General features: G+C 43.5%; 1 protein-coding gene across 1 annotated transcript in view; it reads left to right on the top strand.

The window, feature by feature from the left end:
• Positions 1 to 13,292, top strand: part of ADAMTSL2 (ADAMTS like 2) — a 414,165-nt gene that overhangs the window by 223,486 nt on the left and 177,387 nt on the right. The window contains exon 4 of the mRNA XM_063935800.1: positions 9,367 to 9,482. Within this exon, the coding sequence (XP_063791870.1) occupies positions 9,369 to 9,482 (114 nt within the window). The 5' untranslated portion in view covers positions 9,367 to 9,368. The remainder of the gene's footprint in view (positions 1 to 9,366; positions 9,483 to 13,292) is intronic.

A 13,292-nucleotide genomic window follows, 5' to 3' on the forward strand; every position in this document is an offset into this window, starting at 1 on the left:
GGGCCCTATCGGGCCCCTAATAATAAATGGGCCCTTAACAAAAAAAAAAAACTGTGTAGAAGCTAGTGTGTAGTGGGCCCATAACGGATCATTACTAGGCCCCTTAGAGATAAAAGAAACTCCCAACAATGAATTTTGTCACTTATGTGCAATTTGTTCTATTACTCACAACGATGCTTAGATTTAAATGTCACCTGAAGATGGTATGATGCCGTCCCTTTAATTTTTAAATGGATATGTGCAGTTCTAGATTAGGAATAGAATTGCGTCACTATTCTAGATCTGGCCATCTTGGCTTTAATGTGACCCCTGCTCCTGCGTTGGACCACCCTACATGCTCGTTCTGTGATATCAATACTTAGCTAGGTTCCAGTCTAACTTTATGCAGCCCACTTAGGACAGAAAATTGGACAGCGCTGCCATAGAATAACCGAGGAACAGCGTTCTACATGTTCCAGAGTTTTCCATAACACTTAATAAATTGTCTGAAAGATCCCCACTTAACAGCACTACAACGATATATTGTTAACAACATGAAATAGTTGTTCTTTCTTTTATAGGTTCCATCCCCGCTAGTTACTTCTTGTGTATAGTGTTCCTTCAGCAGAGATCTCAGCCAGCTCCTCAGCCTGAGACGGTTCCATCTTCACTCTTTCCTCCTGCAAAGTTCATGTTAGACGTCGCACTAAGCAGTGTTTCTTGGCCCGGGCCCAGATGTGTCTGGAAGACTTAATAAAAAGCAAGTGTGGGAAGACACTGAAACACCTGTCCGCCGAGGAGTCAGCCAAAACCTCCGCGATGAAGCTCATCAATGAATTAGTGTATTTCTCAAACAATCATTTACAAAAGTCAGGAATAAGAGGCAGGGGTGGGAAGTAACTTAAAACCGGTGGACTAGTAGAAGTTGGAGACTTTACAGGATGGGCTGCTGAGTTTCGTTGTGCTTCATCTGCGACTCTGTATGTGTATCTAGTACTCTGCGAGCCGCTTTTCTCTGTCTGGTTGCGCTGTGTGTCTCGCGGTTTACCGGATTCGGCGCTCTGCCCACTTTGGCAGGTCTGTAGATACCTGTAATGATAAAGCAATGCGCTCCTCACTCCTATTAATAGAGCCTTTCATGTTGTCAGTGTCCATCTTTATGGGAGGAGCATTGACAACTTGCATAAACGGGAAATCCATGAAAGAGGGGCACTGACCGCACTGTGAGGACAGGGTTAGAATATATTATCTGAACCCTGCTACAACCCTGCTACAATTTAAGACATAACTTTTAGATCTCCGTACGCTCCTGGAATATAGAAGAAGCTTTAAAATCAGTGTAATAGTTTATTTGCTATCTGAATGGGATCACCCGATTTTTAGGTTTCTCTCTTTTCCACCTTATGACGCTTTCTGCGTATTTCCAAGGGACATTTGATGAATAACCATTTGTTCTTGTGTTCGTTTCTGGGGCGCTTAATGGGTGGGGGGGGTCGCGCCTCCCCATGAGATGATCCTAATATGCACATATTTGTTTGCTTGTTTTGAAAGCCGATGTACGGAAGCGTTGTCCCAAGGCACCACCTCCTCGCTGAATGGAGCCTGTGTCAGGGCTGGCCTCAGTTCCACACTGTAATAGTAGGATTTGTTTCCTCGTCAAACATGCTGTGGCCGGAGATGAAAACGTGACCTCGGGGCTTTCCTCCTCAGCTGGGTGTTCTGTGCCAGAGGAACATCTGGACCCAGATCTGGACGTCTACAAGTACCGTTAGGTCATCACTGATGGCCTGCTTGTTTTATTAATATGTCTACCATATGTTCCTGGATGTTTGTTCTTCCAACATTTACATAATGGTGTAAACGACCTTTTAATTCTAGTGAACCCAACGGAGAGAGGTCTTCCTATAATAAAATGTGTTTCGCTTTATTAGCCAATCAGATCGTGGTCATGTTGTGCATTACTTTTCTTCAGTCAGAGGTCTCCGCCGCAGCCCCCAGCCATATTGCAGCAATACTTTCCTACACTCTCCACTTTTATTTTCTTCTTTGGTAACAGATATGAGAAAAGGCCTCAGAAGACTGTATGTGCCTATAGATTGTACACAGATGACAGAGCAAAGCACAGGAAGAACAGTATTACTGAATGCCGTGGCGGATCGTTTTCACTAGCGATATTCAACCGGATTCTGAGGGTATCATCTAGTGTTCTCCAGTGGTTCCCATCTCGACCAGGAAGCAGAGCTACATCGGCTGTGTAGGAGCTTACGTTAATTTATCATAGACTTACATCACACGAGTCACCCACAGTACGCGGTTAATAGGCTTCATTTATGCACATTCCCATCGGTTCCTCTACGCATCGGCACCACTAGGTATGTTGTTGTGGAATGTGACACCTTGAAGACACTGGAAGGGACATGTTTCCAAAATATACAAATAAATAAGAGGTTTTCTTCCCAGAAACAAGAGAGAAACGTTGTGACTCCAAGAGAAGAATCTGAGCCATTTATTCACTGCCGTATTTTCACCGATCACAGAAAGTTTGAACAACAATGGTCGGGTGATTATCTCTGAGCCTCTAATAACCTTCTGTCCTTCTGTCTCCAAATCTTCTACCCTGCTGCTCCCCACGTCTGAGATCTTTCCCCTCACGCTACCAGACGCTGCAACCAACCTTCAAGTCTTCAAATACTCCCTCAAACTCATCTCTTCATGCTTACCCACCCAACCCTCTTCCATCCACCACATCCACTCATGTCATAGTTGCCTACTCTCATGGAATGTCTGGCAGACTCCTGAATCTCGGGTGGCTTTCACATATGACCAGAAAATTAGGTAAATCTCCTAGAGACCCCCATTTCCTGAGTGAAGTGAGCAGTCTGGGTGGTTTGATAATGTGATTTGCGCTGAATTGTCATTGTGCCCTGCTCCTGCTTTGCAAGGCCAATAATAACTGCATTGTATAGTGGGGAGTGAGGCCACACCCAACGTTCTGACCTCTAGGCCACGCCCCACCCCCCACATCACCAGCCCATACCTGCCTACCCTCAAGGATGGTGTGAAATGCTCATGATTTTGAGGGTGTTCCCCTGCAGCCCCAGAAGGTTATGTGGCAGACCCCCCCCCCCCCCTGTGATGTTAGTCTATTAGAATGCTTAATATTTGTAGACACTCCCTTGCTGACATGTGTAAGCCTGAATCTTCAGTGATGGTCCCTAGGACCAGGGGGGTGCTGGGAGTGGGGGGTCCAGTGTGCAGTGTGCCTGGAGTTGGTGATGGAATAAAGCAGCACAGCAGTGAACTCACATGTCTCTGTGTCCTGATGACTGGATTTACAAACGTATGAACAAAACATGGTGTCAGAAGAAGTGTAACTTGGACTGCTAGTGCTCTTAGAGTGTGAGAGAATCCTGCAGAAGTCTGTAAGGCTGTGATACTCTGTCTGCAAAGCCTGCCGTGTGCTGCTATCTTCAAACAGTGAGTAACCATGGATAAACTGGCTCCTCCAACCGGCATGCTGATGTCTGGTAACTTGTCTGAAAACTGGAAAAGATTTAAGCAAAGGTTTAATATATATCTTACTGCATGTGGAGCTGATTCAGAGGCTGACAAAACGAAGGCATCCATTTTCCTCCATGTGATAGGAGAGGATGTGCTGGACATTTATAATAGTTTTCAGTTTGATGAGGGGCAGAATATGGTGCTATCTTTATAATGCAAAAGTTTGAAGATTACTTTGTGCCAAGGAAAAATGTGACATATGAAAGATATAAGTTTTTCACATGTGATCAGAAGTCTGTATATGGATTTGATCAGTATGTTACAGAGCTGCAATCACTCAGTAAAACCTGTGAGTTTGGTGATTTAAAGGATTCACTGATTAGAGATCGTATTGTCTGTGGAATACCTGATAATGGACTCAGAGAGAGACTGCTGAGAGAGCAAGACCTAACACTAGAAAAGGCAGTGACTATGTGTAGATCTGCAGAAATAACTAGATTTCAAGCCAAAAAGTTACACAAGGAAGTTGATGCTGATGTGCATGTAGTGCAGAAAACAGGGCCATGCAAACCTCCATTCTCAAGAATGAAGCAGTCTAATCCACAGTCTAATAAAGAAATGTGTAGTAGATGTGGAAATGCTCACAATCTTAAAATGTGCCCTGCTTATGGTAAAACCTGCATGAAATGTGGTAGACTTAATCACTTTGCCAAATGCTGTAAAATTAAAAGTAAAACAACCAAAGTGCATGCTGTTAAACAAACAGATGAGTTCTTTGTGGATTGCATTGAACTTTGCAGTGCAGATAAGAAAGAATGGATTGTCCCTTTAACTGTGAACAAGATTGTCATTCCCTTTAAGCTTGATACTGGTGCGCAGGTGAATTTAATATAATTTCAAGACTATAAGACTTTTAGAGTAAAACCTAAAATTCACCCAGCCAAAGTAAAAGTTACAGGGTACACTGGGGAGGAAATTCTGTGAAAGGTACATGCTTAGTGACACTGAAATATAAGGGACAACAGTTTAAAACATCTCTACTGATTGTGAATAAAAATGTGCAACCGATTCTAGGATTAAGTTCCTGTGAGAAACTAAGCTTGCTAAAGAATATTTTTATGGTGACATCACAAGTAGAAGATGACTGCAAATCGATGTTTACAGAATACAGAGACTTGTTTGAAGGTCTAGGTTGTTTGCCCGGAGAGCATAAATTAAATATAGACACGCAAGTTTCTTCAGTGATACACCCCTGTAGAAAAGTGCCGTTTGCGCTGAGAGAAAAACTGAAACAAGAGTTAAATCGCATGGAAGCCTTGGGTGTGATACAGAAAGTTGATGAGCCTACTGAATGGGTAAGTTCCTTAGTAATTAGTGAAAAGAAAAATGGACAACTCAGAATATGTCTTGACCCCAGAGATTTAAACAAAGCTATTAAACGAGAACATTTCAAACTACCCACCAGAGATGAAATCATGTCGCAATTTGCTGGAGCAAAATGGTTCAGTAAATTGGACGCATCTTCAGGATTCTGGCAAATGAAGCTAGATGAGGCCAGCTCAAAGCTTTGTACATTTAATACACCAGAAGGTCGATACAGATTTCTTCGACTACCATATGGAATATTGTCTGCTCCAGAAGTATATCACAAAAAGATGCACATGATTTTTGAACATATTCCAGGTGTTGAAACAATGATGGATGACATTATTGTCTGGGGTTCTACAAAGGAAGAACATGATTCTAGATTGAGACAAGTAATGGAACTTGTCAAGAAAGTGAATCTAAAGCTAAACAAGGACAAATGTGAATTTGGCGTGAATACACTTACCTTTATGGGCGACGTGGTCTCAGATCAAGGTGTAAAACCAGACCCAAGGAAAATATCAGCCATAGTGAACATGGAACGTCCTAACAACAAAGACGACGTCAGAAGATTCCTAGGAATGATTACTTACTTAGGAAAGTTTATTTCTCAACTCTCTGAACGAACAGCCTCTCTTAGATGGTTGTTGGACAAAGATAACGAGTGGATGTGGTCACATGAACAAGAAGAAAGTTGGCAAAACTTGAAACAGATCATTACAGAGCAACCGGTGCTAAAATTCTTTGATCCTGCGAAAAGAATAAGAATTTCAGCAGATGCTTCACAATTTGGCCTAGGCTCAGTGCTGTTACAAGAACATGAGGATACATGGCAACCAGTAATCTATGCATCAAGAGCACTGACAAGTGCTGAAACAAGGAAGGTATGCTCAGATAGAAAAATAACTTCTAGCGATCACATATGCATGTGAGCGATTTCATCAGTTTGTGTATGGTCAAACATTTACAGTGGAAACTAACCACAAGCCATTGATAGCTATCATGACTAAATCATTACATGACTGTCCCATGAGAATTCAACGAATGCTTATCAGACTACAGAAATATGATGTACACTTGCTGTACTGTCCCGGCAAATACATGTACATTGCTGATACACTTTCTCGTGCTGTGGACAAAAGTGAAGGTTCCAAAAGTCTGATGGATGAAGAGATAGAAGCCTATGTTAATTTGATCGTAGCTTCTCTACCAGTGTCCCTTGTAAGACAAGAACAGATTAGGAACGAAACTGAGACAGATGACACAATGAAAGTGTTGAAAGATATCATTCTGAAAGGTTGGCCAGCAGAAAAACATGCGTGCCTGCTGTCTGTCCATGATTATTGGATGTACCGCAGTGACCTTACAGTTCTCGATGGTATTATTTACAAAGGCAATAGGTTTGTCATACCTGCACGACTAAGAAAAACTATGCTGTGCAAGATACATGAAGGCCACTTAGGAGAAGAAAAATGTAAGCCGAGAGAGCGTGAAGTTATGTATTGGCCAAGAATGAACCAAGACATAGCACAGACTACAGCTACATGTGAATTATGTCTTACGTATAGACCGAAACAACAAGTCGAGCCACTGAGTCCTCACGCAGTGCCAGAGAGAACGTACCAGAAAGTTGGCGCAAATTTGTTTGATTGTAATGGGAAAACGTACATTGTCGTGACTGATTATTACTCTAACTACCCTGAGGTGAAGACCCTACATACAACTACTAGTAAAGCCGTAATCAATTGCATGAAGTCAATCTTTGCAAGGCATGGTGTTCCTATGGAAGTGTTCACTGACAATGGTCCTCAGTTTTCCAGTGCTGAATTTAGACAATTTGCTGATGAGTGGGAATTTGTCCATACTACGTCAAGTCCCCACTATCCACGCTCAAATGGGTTGGTGGAAAGTTCAGTAAAAACTGTAAAGAGTCTCATGAAAAAAGCTCAAGAAGGTAAAGAAGATTTCTACAAAAGTCTTTTAATCTACCGCAGTACACCTTTACAGAATGGACTTTCTCCTGCACAAATGCTGATGGGATGGAGGATTAGAGCAAATCTCCTGATACATGATGAACTGCTTAATACACATAACTCAGCATTGATCAGACTGAGTAAGGAACGTCAACAGGCAAAACAGAAACTGTTCCATGACAGACGAACAAAACTCTTATCTGATCTAAAATCGGGTGACCAAGTCCGTCTCAGAGATCACGAGAAAGGTATTTGGGTGCAGAAAGGTATTGTGCAAGAACAAGTAGCACCAAGATCTTATACTATACGTACAGAGCGTGGAACAGAAGTAAGAAGAAATCAGGTGGATTTAAGATCTCAACCTTACCATAATGAAGACAACATGACTGAAGAATACCCTTCATCTGACATGTATGATGATCCTGATAATGGTGAACAAACCACGATTCTAGAAAGGTCCAACATGGTCGATGAAACACAGACTGTGTATGAAAGACCCAAAAGGGAAATACGCAGACCTGAGAGACTCATTGAAACGTGTTAGATGATGTTCTTAATATGACGTTGTTAATTGTTGCATTGAAACGTACAGGGCTTATCTTTAAAGAAAAGAGGATGTGATGTTAGTGTATTAGAATGCTTAATATTTGTAGACACTCCCTTACTAACATGTGTAAGCCTGAATCTTCAGTGATGGTCCCTGGGACCAGGGGGATGCTGGGAAGTGGGTGGTCCAGTGTGCAGTGTGCCTGGAGTTGGTGATGGAATAAACAGCACAGCAGTGAACTCGCATGTCTCTGTGTCCTGATGACTGGATTTACAAACGTATGAACAAAACACCCCGCCCCCCCTTCCCCCCCGCACCTGTCCTAGTGAAGCGGGCAGGGTGAGGGCAAAAAGCACAGAAAATAACAGCTACAGCAAAGTGTTCTGTGGCTTTTCTTTATCTGGGCTTCTCCCAGAGAGGAGTAAAAGAAAGTAGCTAAGTACACACCAACCCTGCCTCATCCTGGGGGGGGGGGGGGGGGTGTGACCTGAAAGTTGGTAAGTATGAATCACGTCCGGTTTGTACCTATCGTCTCTCATTACAACCAACCTCTAATGGGCGGGGTCCTTTGTAACCTGTGCCTCATGGCTGTTCACCTCATACTGCTTCTCAGTGATTAGTACATGCGTGCTAGCTTTCATTGGGCCTAATTCAGATCTGATCACAGCTGTAAATTTGTTAGCAGTTGGGTAAACCCACGTGCAGTGCAGGTGGGGCAGATGTAACATGTGCAGAGAGAGTTAGATTTGGGTGGGTTTTATTGTTTCTGTGCAGGGTAAATACTGGCTGCTTTATTTTTACACTGCAATTTAGATTACAGTTTGAACACACCCCACCCAAATCTAACTCACTCTGCACATGTTACATCGGCCCCACCTGCAGTGCACATGTTACATCTGCCCCCCTGCAGTGCAAATGGTAACAAATTTGCTGCTGCGATCAGATCTGAATTACCCCCATTGTTAGCTCATGACTACCTGTGTATGTGTTGTCCTGCTCAGTTATATTCCTGTACCCGTTATTCTGATCATTATATTCATGTGTGTCCTATCTGTAAGATGATTGTTCAGCACTTTGGAATCGGCGGCCTATAAATAAACGATTATGATGAATTGCGCAATTCTCTTCTCATTTCCGTAAGCACTCTCGTTGTAAGTTGTTATATTTAGGATGACTTTGGACCTAATATAAGAAGCAATATCCACCCCGCTCAGTGGTAGAGAGAATTTCAGATAATCTGGTCCTGCTGTTATCTGCAAAGCACCACATGGTAGCCCCTTGTTTCCCCTTTTCGGGAGACACAGGGGTCCAGGAAACCATTAGCAGTGATAACGGTGCTGCTAAATCATATCAGGCCTTGGTCGGAGCTGGTGTGTTTGCCTCAAGGACAGACATACTTTCCCTTTAGCACCTCCTGCCTCATAGTATAACCTGGTGCTCGGCTGCCTCACAAAGTCCCTCATTCCGAGTTGTTCGCTCGCTAGCTGCTTTTAGCAGCATTGCACACGCTAGGCCGCCGCCCTCTGGGAGTGTATCTTAGCTTAGCAGAATAGCGAACGAAAGATTAGCAGAATTGCTACTAAATAATTCCTTGCAGTTTCTGAGTAGCTCCAGACCTACTCACAGATTGCGATCAGCTCAGTCCGTTTAGTTCCTGGTTTGACGTCACACACACGCCCTGCGTTCGGCCCGCCACTCCCTCGTTTCTCCAGACACTCCCGCGTTTTTCCTTGACACGCCTGCGTTTTTTTGCAAACGCCGGGAAAACGCTGAGTTACTACCCAGAAACGCCCCTTTCCTGTCAATCATTTTCCGAACAGCAGTGCGACTGAAAAGCGCCGCAGAATCCTCAGCAAATCTGCTAAGTTTTTAGTTAAATAACTAAGCGCATGCGCAGTTTGCAACAAATCGCAGCATAGCGAAAATCGTCAACGAGCGAACAACTTGGAATGACCCCCAATGTACTGTGACTCTCCCTTAATAATGTTTCCTTTCTTCTAGCAATGAGTATTCCCCCGGGGCATCGGCAGCAAGTCCTGCTTACCGGGAAAGGCGTGCACCAGGGATGGATCCCTCTACTGATTCTATTCAGCAATGTCACTTTCTCTATAACACAAGTGAGTATATTGTATACTATAATGTGCTTTATTGTCACTGAGAAGTCCGTCTTCATTGCCCAGACGCTGATTTCCGGTGAGTAGGAGGTAAATGTGCTATACAGGTTTATTGCTACTACTGTGCTGTAAGGTGTCTGTACACCCAGCAAGCGTCATTTACTAACTCAACAATGGGGATCATTCACCTTCAGACGCAATTGTGCTGAAATCGCTACTGGTGTGCGCATGTGCAAGGTCTTAAACTGCAATCGCATCCCTTTAAGGGACGCAGTCTGGACAATGGAGGCATGTCCGGACCGTTCGTACGGTGGGTCGCTGCGGCTGCGTGACGTCACACGCAGCCACTGTGTTTCAAAAAATGGATGCCCTACAACTGCTTCGCAGGCTGCGTAGGCAGGGGGCAACCTGCACTCACATGTTCTCACCCCTCCCCCCCCCCCCCGCATGTTAGAGAAGCGAGTCGTCACCACCACAGAATATGGGGTAGTATGGAGTGTGACCTTCTGCGGTCTGATGTCCAAATGGAAACATTCTTTTCTTACACTCCTTTTTTACTTCCAGTCCTTATCTGAGGACTTGCACAGTATTCATGGACTCCCCACGTTTAGCACATTGATATAGCCGTGTGTCACCTATAGTGTGTATTGTGTGCGTTACAGTGTAATATGTGTACAGTAGTCACTGACTCCCCACGTTTAGCACATTGATATAGCCGTGTGTCACCTATACAGTGTGTATTGTGTGCGTTACAGTGTGATATGTGTACAGTAGTCACTGACTCCCCACGTTTAGCACATTGATATAGCCGTGTGTCACCTATAGAGTGTGTATTGTGTGCGTTAGTGTGATATGTGTACAGTAGTCACTGACTCCCCACGTTTAGCACATTGATATAGCCGTGTGTCACCTATAGAGTGTGTATTGTGTGTGTTACAGTGTGATGTGTACAGTATTCACTGACTCCCCACGTTTAGCACATTGATATAGCCGTGTGTCACCTATAGAGTGTGTATTGTGTGCGTTACAGTGTGATATGTGTACAGTATTCACTGACTTCCCACGTTTAGCACATTGATATAGCGTGTGTCACCTATAGAGTGTGTATTGTGTGCGTTACAGTGTGATATGTGTACAGTAGTCACTGACTCCCCACGTTTAGCACATTGATATAGCCGTGTGTCACCTATAGAGTGTGTATTGTGTGCGTTACAGTGTGATATGTGTACAGTAGTCACTGACTCCCCACGTTTAGCACATTGATATAGCCGTGTGTCACCTATAGAGTGTGTATTGTGTGCGTTACAGTGTGATATGTGTACAGTAGTCACTGACTCCCCACGTTTAGCACATTGATATAGCCGTGTGTCACCTATAGAGTGTGTATTGTGTGCGTTACAGTGTGATATGTGTACAGTAGTCACTGACTCCCCACGTTTAGCACATTGATATAGCCGTGTGTCACCTATAGAGTGTGTATTGTGTGTGTTACAGTGTGATGTGTACAGTATTCACTGACTCCCCACGTTTAGCACATTGATATAGCCGTGTGTCACCTATAGAGTGTGTATTGTGTGCGTTACAGTGTGATATGTGTACAGTAGTCACTGACTCCCCACGTTTAGCACATTAATATAGCCGTGTGTCACCTATAGAGTGTGTATTGTGTGCGTTACAGTGTAATATGTGTACAGTGTCACTGACTCCCCACGTTTAGCACATTGATATAGCCGTGTGTCACCTATACAGTGTGTATTGTGTGCGTTACAGTGTGATATGTGTACAGTAGTCACTGACTCCCCACGTTTAGCACATTAATATAGCCGTGTGTCACCTATAGAGTGTGTATTGTGTGCGTTACAGTGTGATATGTGTACAGTAGTCACTGACTCCCCACGTTTAGCACATTGATATAGCCGTGTGTCACCTATAGAGTGTGTATTGTGTGTGTTACAGTGTGATATGTGTACAGTAGTCACTGACTCCCCACGTTTAGCACATTGATATAGCCGTGTGTCACCTATAGAGTGTGTATTGTGTGCGTTACAGTGTGATATGTGTACAGTAGTCACTGACTCCCCACGTTTAGCACATTGATATAGCCGCGTGTCACCTATAGAGTGTGTATTGTGTGTGTTACAGTGTGATATGTGTACAGTAGTCACTGACTCCCCACGTTTAGCACATTGATATAGCTGTGTGTCACCTATAGAGTGTGTATTGTGTGCGTTACAGTGTGATATGTGTACAGTAGTCACTGACTCCCCACGTTTAGCACATTGATATAGCCGTGTGTCACCTATACAGTGTGTATTGTGTGTGTTACAGTGTGATATGTGTACAGTAGTCACTGACTCCCAACGTTTAGCACATTGATATAGCCGTGTGTCACCTATAGAGTGTGTATTGTGTGCGTTACAGTGTGATATGTGTACAGTGTCACTGACTCCCCACGTTTAGCACATTGATATAGCCGTGTGTCACCTATAGAGTGTGTATTGTGTGCGTTACAGTGTGATATATGTACAGTAGTCACTGACTCCCCACGTTTAGCACATTGATATAGCCGTGTGTCACCTATAGAGTGTGTATTGTGTGCGTTACAGTGTGATATGTGTACAGTAGTCACTGACTCCCCACGTTTAGCACATTGATATAGCCGTGTGTCACCTATAGAGTGTGTATTGTGTGTGTTACAGTGTAATATGTGTACAGTAGTCACTGACTCCCCACGTTTAGCACATTGATATAGCTGTGTGTCACCTATAGAGTGTGTATTGTGTGCGTTACAGTGTAATATGTGTACAGTAGTCACTGACTCCCCACGTTTAGCACATTGATATTGGCGTGTGTCACCTATAGAGTGTGTATTGTGTGCGTTACAGTGTGATATGTGTACAGTAGTCACTGACTCCCACGTTTAGCACATTGATATAGCTGTGTGTCACCTATAGAGTGTGTATTGTGTGTGTTACAGTGTGATATGTGTACAGTAGTCACTGACTCCCCATGTTTAGCACATCGATATAGCTGTGTGTCACCTATAGAGTGTGTATTGTGTGTGTTACAGTGTGATATGTGTACAGTAGTCACTGACTCCCCACGTTTAGCACATTGATATAGCTGTGTCACCTATAGAGTGTGTATTGTGTGCGTTACAGTGTGATATGTGTACAGTATTCATGGACTTCCCACGTTTAGCACATTGATATTGCCGTGTGTCACCTATAGAGTGTGTATTGTGTGCGTTACAGTGTGATATGTGTACAGTATTCATGGACTTCCCACGTTTAGCACATTGATATAGCCGTGTGTCACCTATAGAGTGTGTATTGTGTGCGTTACAGTGTGATATGTGTACAGTAGTCACTGACTCCCCACGTTTAGCACATTGATATAGCCGTGTGTCACCTATAGAGTGTGTATTGTGTGCGTTACAGTGTGATATGTGTACAGTAGTCACTGACTTCCCACGTTTAGCACATTGATATTGCCGTGTGTCACCTATAGAGTGTGTATTGTGTGCGTTACAGTGTGATATGTGTACAGTAGTCACTGACTCCCCACGTTTAGCACATTGATATAGCCGTGTGTCACCTATAGAGTGTGTATTGTGTGTGTTACAGTGTGATATGTGTACAGTAGTCACTGACTCCCCACGTTTAGCACATTGATATAGCCGTGTGTCACCTATAGAGTGTGTATTGTGTGCGTTACAGTGTAATATGTGTACAGTAGTCACTGACTCCCCACGTTTAGCACATTGATATAGCCGTGTGTCACCTATAGAGTGTGTATTGTGTGCGTTACAAT

Source organism: Pseudophryne corroboree, chromosome 8, assembly GCF_028390025.1.
Source record: "Pseudophryne corroboree isolate aPseCor3 chromosome 8, aPseCor3.hap2, whole genome shotgun sequence".
Lineage (NCBI taxonomy): Eukaryota > Metazoa > Chordata > Amphibia > Anura > Myobatrachidae > Pseudophryne > Pseudophryne corroboree.